Genomic DNA, 24,091 nt, shown 5'->3' on the forward strand with positions numbered 1-24,091 from the left:
TCTATCTATCTATCTATCTATCTATCTATCTATCTATCTATCTATCTCTCATTAGCCAGGGAAGAGAAGGGAAAGGGAAATTATGTGCTAGCAAAGTACCTCACACATAGTAGCTTTGTTGATCAACTGATTGATAGGAAAGAGAATTGGGAGAATGAAGCAGGAAGAGGAGAGGGCATGGGGATAAGTTATTAGAAATGAGGAAGAGAAAAATCTCTGAACCAGGGAGTTAAGTTTACTGAGGGACCAGAAAGGTCCTTGGGAAAATGGCTGCGTGGGTTCAAGGATCAGGGAAATTTTTTAAATTGTGAAATGAAGGGGGAAAAAACTGAAGGAAACATCCCCCAAATAGACTCTGAGAGAGTCTGGTATCATCTGAAATAGGCAGAGGGTCTGGTAGGCCCAAGGCCTAGGGCAGAGATCTCTCTCATCCTTCCAGGTATTTGTTTCACAGCCCTTTAAAGGGATTCCCACCCAGGGCTGGAGCTTAGAGCCTTTCAGAGTAGAATGGAATTGGGAATTTTTTTGTGTGTGGTTCCCCTGATGGTCCTTTTCCTTGGCCTTTGAAATATCCTTATTAAACATAGAATGCTAGAGTTGGGAGGGGCCTTGGAGATCATTCCATTCAACTCATCCCTTCCCCTGTCCCTCATGATCAGAAAACCAAGAACTAGAAAGGTTAAGCAATTTGTCTGTGATCACACAACTGGTCTTCCCACTCCTAATCAAACCTTTCTCCAGTGTACCAGCACTGTCTTCCCTCTCAACATCCCTCACTTCGGTTCTTAACACAATTCCCCACATCTTTCCAACAGTACTGAAGTCCCAGAGACCATCCCCGTGGGCAGCATCCTGATGACTCTGGTCTGCTCTGACCCAGACTCCATTAGCAGCACCTTTCATTATAAGCTCTGGCACCACGAGACCAAGTCAAACCACAGCTTCCGCCTGCAGGGTCCAGTCCTTCAGGTGCCACCCCAGCCAGGGGCTCTCTGGACACCACCGGGAGGGAATACTGGCCCTGGGACTCCACTTCTAGAATGGGCAACCCTGGACTGATCCAGTGGCCAAGGGCTAGGATTTCCACGAAGACTTGACCCTGTGACTTGCTGTGGGGAGGGTGGAGAGTGGATGGTTTTTTATATAGTCTTTACTCTTTCCCATTTCATGTCCATTTGATCCTCGGAAGTTTATATAGTCAGGAAAGAGAGAGATTATTTGTTCTGGTGAACCTCTCTAATATCCTTATTAGGCATTATGAAGTATTAGAGTTATCTGTGTTTGCATTTTATATTCTAGTGTATGCTCCAAAGAGGCTGGGACAGGGTCTTCTCTAAATTCCATGTCTCCCCAGCCTTCTAGCCCAGTGTTTTACGCACAGGGAGTGCTCAATAACTTTGTTCAATGAATAAATGAGGAAAATGAAGCCCAGATAGATTAAGTCATTTCCCCAAGGTCACACAATTCAGTTAGACAAACGTTTATTGCAAATATGTGTTCAAGGTTTGGTTCTGTTTGTGTTACAGGTGATGACAATATTTCAATAGAGAGAAACCTTGATTGGCCTGGGTCCTAGGAGGCACCTTAGCAGTCAGGAAGAACGGCGGGTAGTGAGACGCACTTGAAGACAGGAAGACCTGAGTTCATGTCCTCCCTAACACTTCCCAATTCAAATCATTTAAACTCTCTCAGACTCAGTTTCCTCATCTGTAAAATGCGGATAATAATATCATTGGGTAGCCATGAGAATCAAATGAGTTGTCGTATGTAAAATACTTTGTAAACCTTAATGTATGATGTAAATGGGAGATGTTATTAATTTGATGCCCCTCCTCAGTACCGGGGTGACTTTTTATGGGAATGCCAAAGGGCAAAGGATCTGCAGTGAAGGGCTTAGAGGGTGGGTGGTTCCCCTGAGTGCTACTCTCTCAGAGAAGAAACTCTCTTTCCACCTTTTTCACCCAGGAGAATCTCCCTGGAACACATAAGCTTTTCCTGAATTGGGGGTGGCATCAGCCCTATTCAATCAATCAAACCCTAATCAATCCTGTTCACTGACTGAGATTCTTTCTCCTCTCCTCTCTCTTCTCTCTTGGGCAGGTAAACAGCACACTAGACTATGACTCGATTGCACCCAATGCTCAGTACAGGGCCACCATCCTGGTGACTGATAGTGGCCAGCCCCCCCAAACTAGTGAGTCTTCTTGGGCCTGGGCTTCATCCAGCTTCCCACTTCCCTAGGGTTAGAGTCTATCAGGACTCAGTTCTTTCTCCATATCTTACCTCAGAGTGCTAGATTTCTTGTTTCTTATGCTCCAGTGGCCTCTTTTTGTCCTGTTGTAACTTCTAATTAGGTAGCATCCTGCTTGGTACACGTTGCTTCCTTTAGGAGGACCTCATCTAGCCCCTTAGTCCAGAAACTCCCTGATTATGGGCACAATGTCTCACTCTCAAACCTGTGATTCCCAAAGGGCAAGAGCTTTCCCCTCCCTTAGCTCTTATTTCTTGGAGGGCAGGGACCCCATCTCTCCCTCATGCCAGCTGTTCCCCAAGGAACAAAGTTTGAATGGAGGCTGGTGCCTGGTCTCCTCAATGTAGATATTTCCTGAGGGTGAGGCTGTCATTCCAGTCTTCAGCATGGCATCTAGGTGCTGCTGCACACAGTGGGAAATTGGGGAAAATCGTCTGAATGAAGCTCCCTGTCTCTTCCTCCCCCTTCCTCCCCCAGGCGAAGTGCCAGTGCTGGTGACAGTGACACCAGTGAATGAGTATTCTCCGATCTGTCCTGCTCACAAGTTCCTGGTCAGAGAGGATGCTCTGCGTGACACCCTGGTTGGTACTGTCCTCGGCTCAGACCGTGACTATCCACCCAACAGCATTGAATACCACATTTCAGACTCATCAGCCAACTTCTACATTGACCCTCACAGTGGTACCTACCTTCCACCATAAGCTTAAAAAAACTTGCCCTTTTCCCTTAAATTGTAGCTTCTTAACCTTTTGTTTTCAATTTTGCAAGCTGTGTTTGCAGATATTCTGAGAAGGGGCTCATGGGATTTACTTTGCCAAAGGTGTCCCAACATAAACAAGGTTAAGAGTCCCTTTGGGGGGATTTCTTAGTTCCTCTGATTATCTGGTCCCTCTGGTGGATACCGTGTTTCCCTGATAATAAGCCCTCCCCCGAAAATAAGCCCTATTGAGATTGCTACTGTAGTGAAGGTGATCCCCTGCACTACATGCTACATTACGGTACCCTCTGTATGCACCGCCCCACCCCCCACCCCGTGAAACACACGCTGCACTCTGAGCTGCATCCAATCAGAGCTGCAGCAGTGAGCGTGTCATCCTGTTCTTCCCCAGTGATTTGCTTGCTGGCGCCATTGAGAGCAGTGCCGCGGAGGAGAGCTGAGGCAGGACAACATAAGCCCTCCCCTGAAAATAAGCCCTCTGGTGTTTTTCTTTCCAAAAAAAATAATAAGACAGTGTCTTATTATCGGGAAACACGGTAACGGAAAAAGAAGAGGGGGAATATTTCCAATTCTCCAGCACTTTAAGGGTTAAAAAGCACATTTCCTCATAAGAATGCTTAGAGGTAGGAAATTTCAGGACAATTATCCCAGGGCTTTGTGAAAGTCTTTAATCAATGCTTTCATTCATTATCTCTGCTTTGCAAGTGAAGGAATTGAGGCTTAGAAAGGTTAAGTGATTTATCTCTAATCATACAGCTAGTGCTGGAGTGCTGGAACCAAAGCTTGAACCCAGGACTTCGGTTTCTAGACATGGTGTTTTCTCCATCATATCCCAATGCCTCTGAGACAGAGGGCCTGGGAAACAAGTTGGAATTGGGCTTGGAATCAAGGTTTGGGAAACTGAGGAAGTCAAACTCTTCTCTATAAGGTCAACTCCATCTTCTGGGATCATTGGACTATGAAAAACAGAAGACATATATGCTGGTGATCTTTCTGACTGATCGAGACCAGGACCAGAATTCTACACACCACCGGTCGGGTTCCTGCACCATCACTATTGAGGTTCAGGTAAACTCTGCCCCAGTCCTGGTTCCCTGGCCATGCCCTATATTAGAATCCTGGCCCTAGGGGTAGCCAGGTGGCTCAGCGAGTAAGAGCACCGGCTCCAGTGTCGGGATGACCTGGGGATCGAATCTGGGCTCAGATACTTAGCACCACACCCAGAAATAACTGGCCATGTAACCTTGAGCAAGTTACTTAGCCCCAATTGCTTAAAAAAAAAAGAATCCTGGCCCTAACCCTTCTACCTGGCCTACCTTTGGAAAGTTACTCAACCTCCTCAGTCTCCTCATCTGTAAAATAAAGGAGTTGGACTAGATGGCCCCTAAGTCACTTCCACCTCCAAATCTATAGTCTTATTCAATTCCTTCCCCTCTAGCTGGTGTTCTTTCCTTCTTCTGACAGCCCCAATTTTCCAACAGAATCCTGGGGAAAATATTTTATAGCCTTTAAGGTGCTTTATAGTACAAATAATTTCTTCCTTCCTCATGAAAACAGAGGGCTGAGTTTTCCCCTGATCTCTGGGCTTGGGAGACCCTCTCACAATACCCCTGACAGACTTCCCCCCCACCTTGCTCCTTTTTGGTTAACTTGGAGAAAGGGGGCTGCCATTTCCAGAAAGAAGCTAGAACATGGGCTTCTGTGCTCTGAAGCTTTTCCCTCTGAGTCAGAAAGGAGGACCCTGAACCCCTTTCTATGTTGTTGTAGAATGTGAATGAACACGTCCCAGAATGTGAACCTCCATTCCAAGAGCTCACCATCTCTCCTGCCCCAAGCACCAATGCAGAGGTGACAAGGTTGACGTGCTCAGATCAGGACATGCCAGAGCAAGCCCCAGGAGCATTCTCTTTCGCCATCGTTGGAGGTCAGGGATGGTGAATTGGGACTGTTAGCCTCTGGACCTGGGTTAGGAGGGATGGTTTTAGAGACTGCTGAGTGTAATAGAACAGCTGTTCTGGTGCCTGTGTACCAGGGAATGTGCTGGGGCAAGCAAGCAGGAAAAGCATCCTTAAATCAACTTTTTTTTTTTTGGAGGGGAGAGAGCAGGGCACTTGGGGTTAAGTGACTTGCCCAAGGTCACATGGCTAGTAAGTGTTAAGTGTCTGAGGCCAGATTTGAACTCACATCCTCCTGACTCCAGGGCTGTGCCACCTAGCTGCCTCACTTAAATCAACTTTTAAAGACAAGTTCAGTAGCAGAAGGAGACCCCAAGGAAACGTACTTTGTACTTTGAGTCACAAGGTCCCTTGCAGTGAGAAGACCCTAGGACAGTAGCCTCCCTGCTGCTGATGGGGAGGCTACTGCTAAGGGCAGATCAGGATTGGTGTTTTAAGTAAGGTGTAGAAAAGCATCGGGATCTCAACTTAAATGGTTCCTGTGGGCTTTTACCCCAATTGTATCTTTGTGTGAGCCTCTGATTTTTACATATGCAGATTCCATGTTCAAAGTCTCAGAGATGGTGGATAGCCAATACTACCTCTACAAGGGTGCCTGCACAAAGTCATTGTCCCTGGCCCAATTGGGTGTTGTTGTGCTGAGGGAGGGTAGGCCCATCTCTCAGAGATTTTAACCTGCCCCTCTGCTCCAGGAAGAGACATGTTGGGGCCGGGGAGGTAACAGAGGATGCAAAGAGTGCAGGGGTGGGAAAAAGTAGAACTGCAACCATCTCTCTTAACCCAGTCCTCCCCATGCAGCAAGAAATTGCCAATGCTGAGCTTTGGCATATGGTGGGTAAGCCACTAGGTCCCAGAAGAGAGGCATGATAGAAATTCATCTGTTGAGGGTGGGAAAGAAGGGGGAAGGAAGCAGAGAGAGAGAGAGAGAGAGAGAGAGAGAGAGAGAGAGAGAGAGAGAGAGAGAGAGAGAAGAGAGATGGTCGAGTTGACCCATTTTATGACTTTCTTTGATAGGAAACAGCAATGGAAGGTTCTACATGAGGGACAATATTCTATTCCACAACGTCTTTTCCTTCCAGCCCGATGGGCTGGACTCCTACACTTATGAGCTCCTGGTCCGTGTGACTGACAAAGGGCCAACCCTCCCCCTCTTCAGTACCACAGCCATCGTCATTATTCATGTGATTCCCTGGATTACCACTATGCCCACCACCAGCACAAAACCCCCAATGGTGAGGCTCTCCTCTCCCAAATTGGGGCAGCTCCATTCTCTCCTGGTCTTCCCTCTCTTGCCTTGCCAATTTCCCAGAGCCTTGCCTGATTTCTCCTGGCCACATCCATCTCTGTTTTCAGATTTCCTCACCCACACCCTTGCTAGTGACTAGAATTGAGGACTACTGGGCTCCGGAAGCTTGGTTTGTGGTTGTGTTAACAGTGACTGGAGTTCTCCTATTCACTATCTTTGCCTGGCTTCTTTGCAGATGGCTTGGAAGGTAAGTGCCTGAATTTCTCCCATTCTACTAGATCTCTACATATAGCATAATTATAAAAAGGTTAAAACAAAGAATATAAAAGATGTCATCATAGACATGAGTAATTGTAAAAAGAATTGGGTGGGTCATAGAGTGAGAGGGAAGAATGGCAAGTAGACATTCTCCCTGGAATATTCAAAGCACCTGTGGAAGTCTTCTGGCACGTAGAGTGACTTTTGGGTAGGTAACTTTTGGAGGATTTATGGAAAGCCATGGACAAGAATCCCACCAAATGAGGTGAGTAGGGGTGAGCTGCCTCAATGAAGGGAATACTCATCTTGATGAGATAATGGATATATCAAAGTAAAAATTATTGCTTAGGATGTAATGGCCTCAAGTCCCAGGACACTGGAAAGGAGCCATCTGAGAAAATCTTTGATATCAGAAGCTGAATAACCAGTCAAGCCCCTATTGGGAGCCTTATGCCAGTTACCATTATGGGTGTATTCAAAAGAAACCAAAGCATGGTCTCTGAACTATAGGGATTTATCATCAAAGAGGACAAGACATGATAAAGACTTAAGAACATTGATTAAGAACATTCTTTGATAAATCCATGCTCTTACCAGTGTTCATGATTCTTTCGATAGAATATACCATAATCTGTCCTCCTGTTCGCATTCTGTGAAATTTTTGTCCATGCCTTTAAGAAGAATCCATCCAAAAGGAAAGTCTTCCTTTGATTCTTTTAATATCTTCTGGATACCTGGATAACTTTTAATTTTGTATTGATATCTTTTGTTTTTATATGACCTTCATTTCTGTATATTTCCCTCCTACTTCCCCTACTAAAAGAGTCATCCTTTATAACAGAGAATGAAAAAAAGAAGAAAAACAGTTAAAACAAACCAATGCATCAACCAAGTCTGAGAGTACATGCAGTGTTATATACCCTTAGTTCCCAACCTCTACAAAAAAAGAGAGACGTGCATCTTCTCATCTTTTATTTCAGTCCCAGCTTAGTCATTATAATAATACTTGCTACTGTTTTACTGGTTCTTTCCCTTTATATCATGCAGTCACTGTGAATTCTGTTTTCCTGGTTCTTTTTAGTTCATTTGACATCAGTTCATAAGTCTTCAGTGCTTCTCTGAATTTTAAAATATTCATCATTCTTTCTCGTACAGTAAATATTCCATTGCATGCATGTACTACAATATGCTTATATCCATTTTCCAATCAATGGTACGTTGTTGTTTCCATATTTTTATTCCTGCAAAACAAGAAAAAGTGATGCAATTAATATTTTGATATGTGTGGGACCTTTCAGTATTTTTTTGACCCCTTGGGGTATATATATATCTAATAGTGGAATTTTAGGGTCAGTCACTTTTTCAGCATAATTCCAGATTGTTTTCCATAATGGAAAACCATTTATTTCTCTTACTCTCAATATATGACTGTCCCATCTCCTTGCTTATTGCTTAATGAATGATTCTTGAGTTGAAATTGACTGCCTTTTACACCAATTCTCACCTACAAGTCATCTTGGTAACACGCTGCAGTCTACTTAACAACAGTCATGCATCCTTCCATTGCCCTTTAGGGCTCCTGACATTTTAATTATTCTGAGATTATGCTTCTCAGAAGCCCATGATTCATAGCATTACAGCATTCCTGGGAGACTTTTGGCCTGAAAGAGTGAGCTTTTGCAGTCTGATCTCCCTCACTATTTAGGTACTCTGACTGTGACTATGTTTGTTCGTGTTCACTGAGATCTTTTGGATCATGTTTCATTCTCAAGTCAGGGCAGTGCCATCGATGACTCAAGAAATCTAGCAAAAAAAAATGTCAACAAGTACAAATCAGCACGATGCAACCTGAGAACCAGGTTGCATCGTGCTGAAGAGTTCATCATTCAGTACATACGTGAACCTTTTGGACTGTGCCTTTGCACCGTTGTAAAAGCTCTGTACCCCCAGAGTCATAATAGAAGGTATCCACGGGGATCTTAGAGAGAAAAGGAGGATGGGAAGAGAAACTCACCCATCTGGATGTCCCTTCAAGATGACTCAGGGCATTAAAAAATGTTAAGAATTTCAAGAGTTTGCTCCTTTGTTTCTCTCTGCTTTCATGGTCTCTCCTCTTCCCTTTCTAAATTAACTGACTATATCAAATTCCTTTCTCTCTGATTAAGATGTTTAGGTCCCTTGGGAAGTAGGCTGATGCCCCATAAATACTCGAAAACCTGGTCAAATAGAGGATGACAGGAGCTGGACTTTAGGACTAGAAGAGCAGTTGAGAGGTGAATCCCAGGGTCAGACAGGAAAAGTGAAGTATAAAGAGAGTGTGGTGACCCAGGCTCTGTCCTACTTCTTAGATAGTGAGGCTAAGATGAACTTCCAGAGGGATCCTTGAGCATTTTGAAGAGCTAACTTAGGGATAAGATTCAGTACTAGCTCTATGACATTAAACTGCATCATTTGCAAACAATGGTGAATGTCAAATGCAGCTCTCAAAATGGCAGCTTTCGTGCTTAGCTGGCCTCAAGGTAGCACTCCTTTCAGCTATGAGTCCAGGAGACAAGGAGCAGGCCCTGTCAGCTGGGCTGTACAGCTGTCAGCCTATAGAAGCAAGGTCAGAAGCTATGAAAAGAGCAGCTGAAATTCCCCTCTCTGCCACAAAGAACAAACAAGCAGCTTAGGGACTAACTGAAGCCAAAATTTCTGTCTGGTACACTTCTAGAGGCAGTGTGGTATAAACCAAAGACTCTTGGAGTTAGATTCTGAGAAACTTGGTTCAAATCCTGGCTCTTCTATTTACTACCTGGTTAAATCAGTTCATTTTCCCTTGGCCTCTTGTTTCCTCATCAGAAAATTGTTGGGTTGGATGAGACAGCTTCTAAGGTTCTTCCTAGTTTTAGCTCCAATGAACCTCATCTATCTTGTGAACCACTATGTCTCTCTTATCTCTCCCCTAATAGTTTATTTTTCTGCCCTTTCTGTTCTACATCTTCTTCTTTCTCTTTTTTCTCTCCTCTTTATCCACTTTTATCTAATTCCTTGACCTTTATCACTCACACTGCCAGCTTCTGATGGATTCTACAATCAGATGAAAATGTAACAAGCTAAAGAATGTGTTTAACCCTGTGCCATCTTTTTTTGGCTTTGGAGATCACAAACCTCAGAGAAGCAGATAAGGATTTGTGGATAGTGTGAAGCAAGACATTAACATAATGTACGCAGAGTTTAGCTTGAGTCCTGCCTCTGGGAGAGAGTCTAATACAGGAAATTGTGTCTCTGGGTATAGAAAATAGAGAGACAGTAAATAACTCACTTAGCTGCTATGGCATATATCAAGTAATCAACAAACATTTATTTAGAGCCTACTATGGGCCAGGCACCAAGCTAAAAGCTGGGGATTAAAAAAAAAAACCATACACTTACCCTGGAGTAAGGAGGACCTGAGTTCAAATGTGGCCTCAGACACTTGACACACTTACTGTGTGACCTTGGGCAAATCACTTAACCCCAATTGCCCTGCCTTCCCCCCTCCAAAAAAATGAAACAATCTCTTCAAGGAACTTACATCTTATTAGGGAAATATCCTGTTCATATATGTCAGTCAGTCAGTCAAGGCAAGAAGCACGTATTAAGTGATTACAGCATGCTAGCATTAAGGGGAATTAAGGGGGACTTTTTGCAGAAGATGGGATTTTAGCTGAGATGTGAAAGAGGCCAAGAAAACTAGGAGGGAGAGATGAGGATCATCCTGACAGTTGAGTAAAGCATAGGCTGGTATGAGGAGAGAATTGCAGGAAGGAGACCATACAAGTCTATTGCAACAGTCCAGATATGAGGTGATAAAGGCCGGCCTGTACCAGGCAGCGTCAGAAGAGAGAAGGGAACCGATGTGAAAGATGTCACAAGGGTAGAATTGACAGGACTTGACAAAAGAATGGATATGGATGGTGAGATAGAGTGAGGAGTTGAGGATGACACCTGAGTCATGAGCCTGGGTGATTGGGAGGATGGTGCTTCCCATGACACAAATTGGGTAATATTGGAAGGAGGGGAAGGTTTTGGGAGAAAGATCATGAGTTCAGTTTTTTTCATGTTGAGTTTAAGATGTCTATGTGAGATGCCCAATGGGTAGTTGGAGATATGAGACTGGAGGTCAGGAGAAAAGTTAGGCCTGGATAACAGATCTGAAAATCATCTTCACAGAGGTGATAATTAAATCCATGGAAGTTAATGAGATCCTCTTGTGAAATAGTATAGATGGAGAAAAGCAGAGGGGCCCTAGACAGAACCCTGTGAGATACCCATAGTTATGGGGCATGACCTATAAGAAAATCTATCAAAGGAGACTGAGGAAGAGCAGTTAGCGAGTGAGGCAAGAGGAGAATTATAAAAACCTAGAGGGAAGAAAGGAGGGGAAGAGGGTAGTCGACAGTGTCAAAGGTTGCAGGAGGGATAAGAATTGAGAAAAGATGATCAGATTTGCCAGTCAAGAGTTCATTGGCAATTAGAGAGCAGTTTCAGGTGAATGATGAGATCAAAAGCAATGCTACAGAGAATTAAGATGAGAGTCAGAGGAAAGGAAACGGAGGCACTGATTGCAGATGACTTTCTTAAGGAGTTAAACTGCCAAAGGGAGCAGAGCTATAGCTTGACAGCAGGCTGGATAAATGAAGAGACTTTTGTTTTGAGGATGGGGAAGACATAGGTGGTTTGAGGAGTAATGAAAAGGCTTGGAAAAGTCACTGTGGTGAGTGGGCTAGTGAATCAATTAGGGACATGTAAAAGAATTGTATTACTGCTGCAAGGGCCCAGTTGAGACTACACAACATAAATTTGTAGCAGTCCCAATTAGCACAGTTTTGTGCTTTTCTCCAGTTTCATTCATCAGTCAAGTCAGTCGATGGTGGGAGTAATCCAAAGGCTTGGCAGGGCATGATTGATGATAGCAAAAGGGGGATAAGGAACTTGAGAGTAGAAGAAAGGGTAGAGTTGAATTGGTTCATCAAGGGGTCAAGGTGGGGAAGGGAAGAAAGTATAGCTAGTACAGGGGTGATAGCCTTGAAAAGAACTGATAAGTAAAGGGAGTGGAAATCATAGGAAGACAAAGAACAGGTTTAGGGGTTGTAAGGCAAATAGAATGATAAAAGATTATGATGTGATTCAAGAAGTTCAGGTTTCATGAACATGCTAGTGGAATACCTATGGACGATAGCAAGGTCACGGGTATGACCATCCTTGTACGTAGCTCAGGCAGAGTAGAAGAGTAGGTCATGGAAAACAAGTAAATTGAGGAACTGGGAAGTTAGGGTGTTTAAGGGATTGTCAACAAAATATATTATCTATCTATCTAATCTATCTATCTATCTATCTATCTATCTATCTATCTATCTATCTATCTATCTATCTATCTATCTATCTATCTAAAGTCCTCTAGTATGAGGGGAGGAATTAAAGAGGAGAGAAAGACTGTGATCCAGACAATGAACTCACTGAGAAAAGGAGAGAGTTCTGGAGGTCAGTAGATAACAGCAACCAGAATCTTGCTTGGATGGTAGATACAGATTGAATCAGCCTCACCAGAGGAGAGGTTACTGAGTAATGGTAGAAGAGGTAGCGCCTACAGAAGGTAATAGGAATCAAGGAGTATTCTAACTTCCCCACCATGGCCAGTGAGTTGTGGGTATGAATGAAAGTATAACTGGTGCTGGAAAGGATGACCAGGGATACTATGCCATCAAGAATGTAAGAAGATAGAAGAAGTGAGAAAAGAAATGATGAAAGCAAACTTCTTAACTATGGAACAGACATTTCAGAGAGCACATTGGAAGAGGTGGGTAGGTCTGGAGTGGGTTATTCGGGGAGGGTCAGGCTGAGGGGTAGGAAGTAGGGGATGGGGAACAAATTTTGTACAATGATTGGCAGAGGCTCAGAATCACTGGGATAGGGAGTATGACAGGGTAGGAATATGCTTACCATTGAGTAATGAATTCATGTAGATTATCAGCATTTGAAAAAAGTCCTTTAAGGCAGGGAGGTGATTAGATGGTCCAGGACCCCCTCTTGATGGCCAACTTTGTGGCAGTAGGAATACCTTACAAATACCTTACAAATAACGATATGGTCCAACAGAACTCCAGAGTGAAGAAGCCACAAGCAGGCAGTCTGGATTGGAGCTGGCAGGGGGAGGTCAAAGGCAAAGCATACAGAAGAGCAGCTTGAATCTGGGGCTCCCCAGGACAAATGCAGAGGACAGATGCAGGCTGGGGCTGGATTGGGATGAAGCAGTGCTCCCTGGGAAGTCCCAGAGGCAAAAACAGGGGTCACAGGTGGCTGGTCAGCTGAATCAGGGTGAAGCAGTACCCCCTGGAGAGTCTCAGAGACAAAAACAGAAGCCTCTGTATACATATAAACAGAATAAATATTTACATGTAGTAGGGAGAGAGTTGGTCATGATGACCCAATTAATTTATTTGTCCTGCCTCCATTCTGATTGTTGAAATCACAGAAGGGGCAAGAAACAAAGCCAGTTTTAATATAGCAAATGAAGTGTAAAGATATGTCTATGCCCTGTCACTCCTTCAGGATGTGTGACATCTTCCCTAATGGAAGTGAGTTTGCCATCTGGCTAGCTGAATCTCAGCCACGCCCCTAGTGGCCTTTAAAAAGCTAGCTTGTGAGCTCTGGACATAGGCAAGGCTGGAGAGCTTTGTAAGCTGTGACCTCTGCTAGTTTAGAGGAGAGCCAGCTACGGAGGAAGAGCCCGGCTCTTGAGATGGAATCCATTTTGGCCTTTCCCCTTATTCCTCTTCCAGATGACAGCAAGGGGTTGGGAGGAGATTTCTCTCTCTTTTCTCCCACCCACTGTTTTACAGTAGGTCTGCTCTCCCTGCAGGACACATTACACCCAACAAGGAACAGGCCCAGGAATTCAAGGGAACAATCAGTAAAGGCATCTCCACTGGTAACAGATAAAAGAGATGATTATGAATTCAAGAGAAAACCAGCCCCAGGATATGAGATTTGAGTTGTGGAGATGAGTAGGCCCAGGGAATTTGGCTGAGCCACTTGCCTAGCAGAGACTCTATGCCTAACATGAAGACACCATGAAACCCAGCAGTGACACAGATATGAGTTGCTTTGGACATATGTGATCCCTATGTATGTGCCAGCTCACACTCTGTATATGCCCACCCTTCCTATTGACACTACACGTTTGTGGGAGGTATGCTTCAGGTTTATGGGAACAAAGTTTTGTAGTTATCATCATCTATCGCTATGCCATCTTAGTAAATACCTTTACTTTCAGCTGATTGGGTGTACTGGCTACCAAAGATAACCATAATAGTGTGTGCATGTATGGATATATGTTCCTCTAGGCTCATTCCCCCAACTTGCATTCATACTGACAGGTTATATACTCAGAGGAGCAGGTGACTGCTTCTTCAGGTTCCAAGAAAAACCCTAACACTATAGCCATGAGCCCCAACCACTGGGATTCCTACTAACAATCATCTAGTAAATGTGATTAGTTCTTTAAAAAAAAGACAACAAAAAACCCCATTTACACAAGGGTTTTCTTTTTCTTTTTTCTTTTCTTTTCATTTCATTTTTTAGTGGTGGAGGCTGGAGGTGGGAGGGAGAAAAAGTAGATTTATGTTCATTAAAAATATAATTTAATTTGTTTTTACAAAAGAAAAGACATTTACCTACATGACTTGGCAAGAACAATTGTTATAAATCATTCCCCTTGAGAAGGTGCACCCTCACATAAACTCACACAGGGTCCATGGAAGAGGAAGAGTGGGCAGAAAGTTACAGGACTATGTTTGTGAAGCAAATGCATGGGTACCACCCAACTACAGAACAGCAGGATCTAGATATCTTTTCTTTCTGTGGTGAGCTCACTTTGGGGCAAGGCACTAGTGTTAATGATGGATGTTGAGTCACCTTCACAAGTATAAATTGGAGGAGGCAGAGTTAGACACCAGTTGATTTGGAAAAAGATCTGGGGGTTTTGGTGTGGACTATGAGCTCAAGTGAATCAGTTTGTGGTGTGGCAGCCAAAGAAGCTAATACAATCTTGGAATGCATTGAAAGGGGCATGGCTTCCAGAAATAAGAAAGAGATAGTCCCATTATCTTCTGTCCTTGTGAGAGGACATCTGGAGTGTTGTGTGTTCAGTTTAAGGGCAATGATAAAACAAGAGTGTCCAGTGGAAGACACCAGTGTGGTAAAGGATCATAAATCTATAACGTATATAAATTGGCTGAAAGAACTAGAAATATTTGGCCTGGAGAAGAGAAGACTCCAAGGGAGAGATGATTGCTGCCTACCGATGTTTAAAGGGCTGTCTTGTGGAGGAAGGATTGGGCATATTCTGTTTGGTCCCAGAGGGCTGAACCAGGAACAATGGGGGAAAGTTTCAAAGGGACTATTTATGTTTGATCAACAATTAGAACTGTATAAGAGGAAAATGGGCTACCTTATGAATTGGTGGATTTCCTCTTCCTTGGATGTCTTCAAGCATAGGGTGAGTGACTACTAGTCTAATATTTTATAACAAGGATTCTTTTTTGTATATGAGTTGGACTAGAAGGTCACTGAAGTCCCTTTCAATTCTCAGGTTATAAGATTCTGAGTCATTCTGCTGCTACGCTGGGTTGGCTCCCCACAGAGCAGATGTCTTGGGTGGATTGATCCACTGCTGGACAAAGTCAAGCAGGGCTGATCCATATATAATGGATCAGCCCTACTTGACTATATACATACATACATACATATATATAGTTTAGGGATTCTGAGCCTGGGATCCATGGACCTCATGGATAGGCTTCAGAGGGTATGTGAACTTGGATAGAAAAATAAATTCATCTTTATTTTCACTAACTTCTTAGCATTTCCTTCAATTATTTAAAAACATTATTCGTGGGGCAGTCCAGAAACTTCACTAGACTGTGAAAGGGGTCTATGTCACACACAAAAAGGTTAAGAACTCCTCATCTGGTTATTTATGACCCTGGAAAAAGCTCCAGGGAAATGTCTCTTAAACAAAACTTGAGTTTCTCCAAAAGGGATTGACAAGATCCCATCTAGAAAAGATACTCAGTGGATAAAGTAGTAGGTATCATAAAGTTATTTATTTCATGCACCACAAAAGAAATACTTGAAGCAAAAAAGACTCACAAGCATACATTGACAAATATTTGCCTCACTAAGGATGCCATGACAACATTAGAAATCTGCAGTGACTTGGTGCCACGCTCTCCAGAGAACATCATGAGGAGCAGCACAAAGCAAAGACTGAAGGTCACTGCATTGGACTCTGTTTGACAACTTGCATAATGCCCCACTTGCATGATGGTCAGAGTAATTTTCTAGGCCTCAGGATAACAGTCTTTGGCATTGCTTTTCAAATTTCCATCAGGGACTCACAGGGCTCTAGGCAATTTTCTGAGATTATAGTTTGCAGAGAAGGATCTGACCTGCATTAGTAGAGGGGGTTTCCTCACTATGTCAATAAAATTATCCCTCACCCTATTTCTATCCCTGTTTCCCATCCTTATCCCTAATTGTTAAGAATTCCCCCCCACCCCCCATCAGCCTAAACCTGTTTCTTCTTGTAACTTCTACTCATTGCTCCTGATTCTGCCTTCTTGGGTCAAATGATGTAGTCCCTCTTTCACATGAAAGCCCTTTAAGTACTTGAACACATATATCATGTCCCCTTTGAGTCTTCTCCAGCCTAAACAACCCCAGTTCCATTACCTACTCTTCATATGATGCGGACTCAAGACTCTTTCACCATCTAGTTATCTTCTCCTGGTTGTCTATGGCTTTCTTGCCTTTTGGGGGGGGCAATTGGGGTTAAGTGACTTTCCCAAGGTCACATGGCTAGTAAGTGTTAAGTGTCTGAGGCCACATTTGAACTCAGGTCCACCTGAATCCAGGGCAGGTGCTCTATTCACTGTGCCACATAGCCACCCCTGTCTATGGCTTTCTTAAACCAAGGAACCTAGAACTAAACACAAAACTCCAAATGATATCTGATAAGGACAAAGTAAAAAGGGAGTATGGTTTTCTTATTTCTTTCTTATTTCTGGAAGCTAAGTCTCTCTCTCTCTCTCTCTCTTTTTTTTGGAGGGGGAAGGCAGGGCAATTGGGGTTAAGTGACTTGCCCAAGGTCACATGGCTAGTAAGTGTTAAGTGTCTGAGGCCACATTTGAACTCAGGTCCACCTGAATCCAGGGCAGGTGCTCTATTCACTTCGCCACCTAGCCGTCCCTTAAGTCTCTTTTAGCGCAGTCCAAGATTGCATTAGGATTTTTGGCTGCCAGATCATATTGCTGTTTTGTGAAAACCTCAGGTCTTTTTCAGACATGCTGCTATCCATCCATGCTTCCCTTATCCTGAAGTATTCATGAAGTTGATTTCTTTTGACCCAAGTGTAAGACGATATATTTAATCCCACTGAATTTTATTTTTTATAGATTAAGTTCAGTTTTCTAACCTGTTAAGATCTTCAATTCTGATTCTGTCATTCAGTGCATTCCTATCTCTCCCATCTTTGTGTCCTATGCAAATCTGGCGAGCCTGCCATCTAGACCTGGGCTTCTAAAACTTTTTCCACTCTTTGGAATTTCAGCAGTCTTTGTTGATGTTGCATGGTCTGAGGGCATGTGCAGTGAGAAGTGTGCATGCTTTGTGTTCAGAACTGAGGCTGCAGAGAAACTGCCCATGCAACCTGGGCAAGGGCTGCCAGAAACACCTTGGATTTATTATGTGTTTGACTTTGAATTAGTTTTTGGTTGTTGCATGTTCAGAAACCTTTTATCGTTGACAAATTTTTCACAGCCCCATATGGGGTTGGGACCCATGGTTTAAGAAGTGCTGATTCTAGTCCATTATCTAAATCATTAAAATGTCCAACATAACCAGGACTAAGTACAGGTCCCTGTGCTATTTTACTGAAGACTTTCTGACAAGTTGACGTCAAACCATTAATGGCTCTTCTTCTAGTCCAACCATCCAAGAAGTTTTGAATCAATCTAATTGTATTATCATGTAATCCACATTTCTCCATTTTCTTCACAAGAAGAACTTGAGATACTTGCTCAAAAATGTTGCTCAAAGCTAAATTATATTTACTGCATTTTCTTCTATCAGCATAGTAACCTTGTCAAAAATCTTTTCTTAATCTTTTAAAAAATGATCATTTTATGAACCTGATAAAAATCAATAAACATGAACAATTTTTTTTACAAAGAAATCATGATACTGTGAATCTTTATTAGATAGTTCTTGGGTTGCTTTTTTTTTTTAGTACATATGAAAGAACACATTAGTTCCAATATAGCCTTCCTTGCTTGTCTGAATCCCTTTCTAAATTTCCTTCTGCTCACTTTGCATTTTAAAAATATTTCATAAACACTTTTTTCTTTCTTTCTTTCTTTTTGTATCCCTATCACTACCCCCTCCACTTCTTTGCATACATTTCCCTCCCCCAAAAAACTCTCCATTGTAAAAAAAATGAATATAGTCAAGAAAAACAAATGCACTATATGAACAATGTCTGTTGATGTCTATCTCATTCTGTGTCTCAAACTCATCACCTTCTTTGTCAAAAAGTGGGGAGCGTGATGCATCATCACTCTTGAGTAGTGATAGGTCATTGCAGTGCTCATAGTTCTTAAGTCTTTCAACATTGTTTTCCTGTTGTCCTTGTCATATGGTGATGGGGAACTGGTGAGCCATCACAATGTACAGTCCCCATGTGGAAGAGACAGGGATGTCTTGCTTTTGTTGGAAAACATATATTTACTATGAATATATAGCAAGAAGGCAAATACATTTTCCCCAGCACCAGGGAATACACTCTCCTTTATAACTGGCCACAGTTTCTACAGAGCATTTGTCCCATCAAGTTCACTTCCAAATGCCATATGGCTAATAGATGAATGAAATGCATTACTGCTATTGCTGGACTGGGTCAGGCAAGTCACTTGAGACTTTGACCTTTATGTAAGACTTTTAGCAAACCCCAGAATGGACTCAGATCCTGGCCTTCTGGTGGCTCATTCCTGACTTTCTGAAGCTCACGAAACTGTAACCATCTCCAATAGTTTTTACAGCCTTACTTGAACTCATCCAGAGAAACATGAGGAAGAAACATGCTTGCTTTTTGACCTTTTAGGTTTTTTTCTTTTTTTGCTTTTTGGAGGGGAGAAGGTAGGGCAATTGGGATTAAGTGACTTGCCCAAGGTAACACGGCTAGTAAGTGTTAAGTGTATGAGGTCGGATTTGAACTCAGGTCCTCCTGACTCCAGGGCCAGTGCTCTATTCACTGCGCCACTGAGCCGCCCCAGCTTTTTTACCTTTTAAACACACACCCAGTTAGGGCTCAGAAGTCAGTCAAAAAGGCTCCTCTTTGTGCTGTGATAAAACTGGAAGTAATAACTACACATACTCAAGTCCACGTGGAGATTGCATCTGCAATCCCTGCATCCTCATTAGGGCTGCGTTTATTGGCCAGTCCATCCTGTTACACTGCAAATTATTATGATTTTGCTCGCTTTACTTCACATCAGTTCCTAACAGTCTCAAAGGTTTCTCTGAATCTTTCCCTTTCTTCATATCTTATGGTGTAATAATATTCAATTACAGTCATATACAATAATTTGTTTAGCCATTTCCAGTTTATGGACACCCCCTTTGTTGTCAGTTCGTTGCTATGACAAAAAATGTTGCATATAGGTCCTTCCCTTCTTTCTTTGATCTATGTAGGGTAGATCCAATAGTGGTGTCATTGAGTTCAAATGCAGTCACAGTTTAATGACTTTTTGGGTAGTGTTTCAAATTACTTTACAGAATGGTCACATCAATTCACAGCTCTACCAGTAGAGCATTTCTATGCTTGTCCTTCCATAGCCCCTCCAGCAAGTTCCATTTTCCTTTTTGGGGGGGCCATCTTTTCTAATCTGATGGACATGAGATAAAATCTCAGAGTTGTTTTGATTTTAATTTCTCTTTCTATTGATTTAGAGCATTTAAAAATATGACTGTTGATTGTTTGCCCTTCTTTTGAAAACTGCTTCTTCCTTCCAAGGAATAGCCCTTGGTCTTATCAGTTGATTATATCAATTTCTATATATCTTGGATATCAAACTAGTATGAGGGAAATAAGCTGCAAAGATTATTAGGTAATTGTTTTCCTTCTAACTATATTGATTTTGTTTGTGCAGAAACTTTTTAATTTTATTCAATCAATAGCATCTATTTTTATCACCTGTGATTTACCCTATCCCTTGTTTGGTCAAGAAGTTTTTTCCTATTTATAGTTGTGATAACCTTTTATATCTAGGTCATGTATCTATTTGGAGTTTATTGTATGGTGTGAGATGTTGGCCTGCTCTTTAATTTCTTCCAAACTACTCTTTTGTTTACTTAAGTAGGGTTTTGGTCTTTTTTTTAGCTTTTTGGAGGGCAATTGGGGTTAAGTAACTTGCCCAAGGTTACACGGCTAGTTTTGTGTGTGTGTGTGTGTTAAGTGTCTGAGTCTGGAACCAAACTTGGGTTCTCCTGACTCCGAGGCCGGCACTTTACTCACTGTGCTACCTAGCTTCCCCTTACCTAAGTAGTTTTGTCAAATAAGCCTTACCCTAGTGTTTTAAATTCTTGAGTTTATCTAACATTATGCTGCTATGATCAACTGCATCTGGATCTTGTATACCTAATCTATTTCATTGATCAACTTTTGTATTTTTTATTAAGTACTAAATAAGTTTTTATAATTATTGCCTTATAGTCTAATTTGCAATCTGGTACAGCTAAGCCCATTTCCTTCCCACTTTAAAAATAATCTACCCTGAGACTCTTACTTAACCTTCTTCCAGATGAATTTTGTTATTACTTCTTTTTTTAGTTCTATAAAGTAACCCTTTGGTAGTTTGATTAGTATGACACCAAACCTATAAATTAATTTAAATAGTATTATCATTCCTATTATATTGTCACAGCCCAACCATGAGTAATTAATATCTCTAGTCATTTAGGTCTGTATTTCTATAAAGAACATTTTATAGTTGTATTCATATAATTCCTATGTGTATCTTTATAGGTGGTCCTCCAGATATTACATTCTGTAATTATGTTGAAAGAAAATTCTTTTTCTATCTTTACTTCTTGGGTTTTGTTAGTAACATAAAGAAAGGTTTTTAAATTTTATATCTTACTACTTGACCAAAGTTATCATTCCAATTAATTTTTAGTTGCATTTTTAGCGTTCTTAAATCAGAGGTTTCAAACTTTCTTCATCTGGGTTTATTTTTTGGGTTTCCTAATCCATAGTATTTCCTCATTATGTTTGGTATTTTCTTCTGTTTACTCATATTTGTCCTGTGGAGGCCAAATGTTCATAGATATCAAGTCCATTTATTAGACTTCCCTGAGTGATCCCTCTTAGAGCCTCTAGTGGCTTCTGGCAGTTCCCATTGTTTTTCCAAATTGTTGCTCTGTCAGTATTTCCTGGAGTGGGTACAGATGAGTTGGGTTCCTCTACAACTGTGTCCATCAGGTGGTCTTTCAAGTTAAAGGCTAGGGACACTGGTCCTTTATCTCCTGACTGCTCCTCTGGGACGAATGGAGTGGAGGTAGGTGATTTTAGAGGGCGCCAGAAGAGGAAAAGAGTCCACTAAGCCTTGATCACATTGTCAATAGCTTCTCTGGACTGTCTGAGGTGAGATATAGGAAGAGAGTGTGCTGGCTTCTGGCTCTTCTGGGTTGGGTATGGAGCAGGAAGCCTGGGATCATCTGTTCTTGAGAAGCCATGCTGGCTATGGTAGTCACCACATCCCTTTCTAAAAGTTTACCAACACCTCTATCATGATCCATTTTGGAATTTCTCAGGAATTGAAATCAAGTTGACTAGCCTACAGTTTGCAGATTCTGGTTTTTTTTTCCTTTTTCTTAAAATCAGGACATTTGCCCTTCTACAATCTTGTGCTGCCTTTCCCATTTTCTAAGTTCTTTTGGTACCTGGAGATATAGTTCATCTGGGAAAGGTGTCTTGAATTATTTAAAGGCAACAGGATGCTCTCCTGCTATGACTTTACTTACCTCGAGTATCATCTCCTATTAGCCATTTTTGTTCTATCGTTTCCAGTGCAAGAGTCATTCTCCTTGGCAGTGGAAACAGAAGCAAAGTAAGAATTAAGGAGCATTGGTTTCTCTCTTTTGTTAGCTACTACCTTCCCAAGCAAAGGCCCTGTCCTTTCTTGGATCTTTTCTTCCAATGTAGCTTAAAAACCCCACACCTTTTTGTTGTCTTTAACTTTTCTTGGCAGTCTTAGGTCATTGTGAGTTTTATTTAGCACTTGACACTATTTTTACAGAATCATGCCATGCTTTTATATTCATTTTCTGTTACGTAGCCGTATTTCCATCTTCTGTATATATCTTTTTTCTTTAAGTTGGTTGGTTTCTTGTGCATCCACATTTGTCTCTTCAGACATGTCCTATTTTTCCGCCTCATTGGAATTTTCCCTTTTTGTCTTCAGAATTTTATTCTTGAGTATCTCCCTTTCTTCCTTTCCTGACCTCAGCTGTAGAATTTCCATATCTTCCTTTCTCTTTGCATTGAGCTCAGGGGCTGTGCACACAGTAGATGCTCAGGAACTATCTACAGGATGGATGGATGGATGGATGGATGGATGCAGCAACTTGGTATATTGTTCTTTCTCTGCCTACCTCATCTAGCATCACCTAATGGGGACCGAAGAATACTTAGTTCTTTAAGTATTAAGGCCCCCTATTCCATTTAGAGACCCTTATCATAACGAGGAATAGCAACAAAATTCAACCTGTAATTGATGAATTTCAATTCAGTGGGTCATTTTTACCCAAATTATTTATCCCCCTATCAAGTGTGAAGCCCTAACATGTCATCATGAAACGGAGCATAAATAGTAGGAAGACCAGAAATTCTCTAGGCAGGGTAGCATCTTAACTCCTCTTACTTACCCTCAATATTCCTCTCTTTTATTCTAGGAAGGCTTTAAGCCAGAAAACACACGGACAGTCCTCCCAGAGTCTATTATCGGACAGGTAAAGAAGCAGCCTTCTTTTCCCTTTTCTCTCTGGGTTTCACAATCATCCTCAATCAACTGCCTTGCCTTTCAAAGCCAGTCGCCGGGGTCTGAGAGCCACTCTATGGCAGAAGCAAGCTGCTCTTCTGAGCCTCCTGCCCTGTTAAGAATAGATGTTTCAAGATCACTAATGCCAGAGTCCCCGAAGACCTCTTCCAGCTCTTCTTTCACTTTTTTCTTTCACCTAGTATCAGGAGAAATGAAAATTCTGCTGTTGAGTTAAACAAAAAGAAGAATGATGAAGTCAGCAGCATCCTAAGTCTGGTACTGCCAAACCTGTTCCAATCAATGGGGTTTAAGAGGGAGGGAAGCAGGTATAAGATAAACATTTATGAAGCACCTCCCAGGCCCTGGGCTAAGTACTTTATAAATACTATCTCAAAGGGCATTTCCACTGGCACCAGAGTTGTCTCCAAGCTGTCACTGGTTCTATCTGATTTTGTCCCTTTTCCTCTACAAATTCTGCATCTCTTGTTTACTTCAAAATTCAGCCTATGCCACCCTCTTCTTATGTAGCCTACCTCTTCTGCCCAGTTACTTTGTATTTCTTTGGTATATAATTTTGTGTGTACTTACATAAGTACATATATAAGTGGCACAGTGCATAGAATGCAAGTCCTGGAGTCAGGAAGACTCATCTTTCTGAGTTCAAATCTGGCCTCAGACATTTACTGGCTGTGTGACCCTAGGCAAGTCACTTAACCCTATTTACCTCAATTTTCTCATCTATAGAATGAACTCTCTGTATCTTTGCCAAGAAAACCCCAAATGAGGTCACAATGACTAAGTTGGACATGACTGAAAAGCAACTGAAGAAATATACATACATATTGACTTTCCCATAGAATATAAGCCCCTTGAGAGCAGGGACTGTTCATTTTTTGTCTTTGTATCTGCAATACCTAGAATGTTACTTGGTAGATTGTTGTTGTTCAGTCTTTCATGAACGACTCTTCATGACCCTGTGGACCATAGGATGCCAACACTGATCATGGGGTTTTCTCGGCAAAGATACTGGAGTTGTTTGCCACTTCCTTTTCCAGTGGACTAAGGTAAGCAAAGTGACTGGCCTAAGGTCACATAGCTAGTAAATGTCTGAGACTGAATTTGAACCCAGGTCTTCCTGACACCAGGCCCAGAGCTTTATCCACTTAAGCCACCAAACAGTCTTCACCTGGTAGACAGTAGGTGCTTCATAAATGTGTGTTGCTTGATTGAGGGATAAGAACTCCAAATCAGGGAGCTACCCACATCTAGCACCTTTGGCCAGAATAAACAAGCCATAGCAATTTTGAGCATTAGAACTAGCATCTGTGCAAGTGGGATGACTGCTAAAGTGCTTCTCCCTCATTTCCTTTTTCTTTTCCACTGAACAGCAGCAATTTGATGGCAGAGCCCAGGACCCTGGTAAGTTCTGTACTTCCTGCTTTCACCTTAGCCCTTTCTGAAAACAAAGGGACATATTGTCATAAAATCCGGTTTGGAACAAGTGCCATCACTGCCACCTTGGCCCTTTAGGAAAAAGGAAGGCTT

At 42.1% G+C, this 24,091-nt stretch overlaps 1 protein-coding gene across 1 annotated transcript in view; it reads left to right on the forward strand.

Moving 5' to 3' along the window:
* Window positions 1–24,091, forward strand: part of CDHR4 (cadherin related family member 4) — a 39,595-nt gene that overhangs the window by 14,408 nt on the left and 1,096 nt on the right. Inside the window, exons 10-19 of the mRNA XM_069095417.1 lie at window positions 816–969; window positions 2,101–2,194; window positions 2,729–2,932; window positions 3,898–4,037; window positions 4,737–4,893; window positions 5,939–6,156; window positions 6,278–6,417; window positions 22,461–22,517; window positions 22,747–22,872; window positions 23,935–23,965. Coding sequence (XP_068951518.1) covers window positions 816–969; window positions 2,101–2,194; window positions 2,729–2,932; window positions 3,898–4,037; window positions 4,737–4,893; window positions 5,939–6,156; window positions 6,278–6,417; window positions 22,461–22,517; window positions 22,747–22,872; window positions 23,935–23,965 — 1,321 coding nt within the window. The remainder of the gene's footprint in view (window positions 1–815; window positions 970–2,100; window positions 2,195–2,728; window positions 2,933–3,897; window positions 4,038–4,736; window positions 4,894–5,938; window positions 6,157–6,277; window positions 6,418–22,460; window positions 22,518–22,746; window positions 22,873–23,934; window positions 23,966–24,091) is intronic.

This window comes from Petaurus breviceps, unplaced genomic scaffold (assembly GCF_028583685.1).
Source record: "Petaurus breviceps papuanus isolate PSGF00001 unplaced genomic scaffold, PetGlider_PUasm1.0 227, whole genome shotgun sequence".
Taxonomy (NCBI): Eukaryota; Metazoa; Chordata; class Mammalia; order Diprotodontia; family Petauridae; genus Petaurus; species Petaurus breviceps.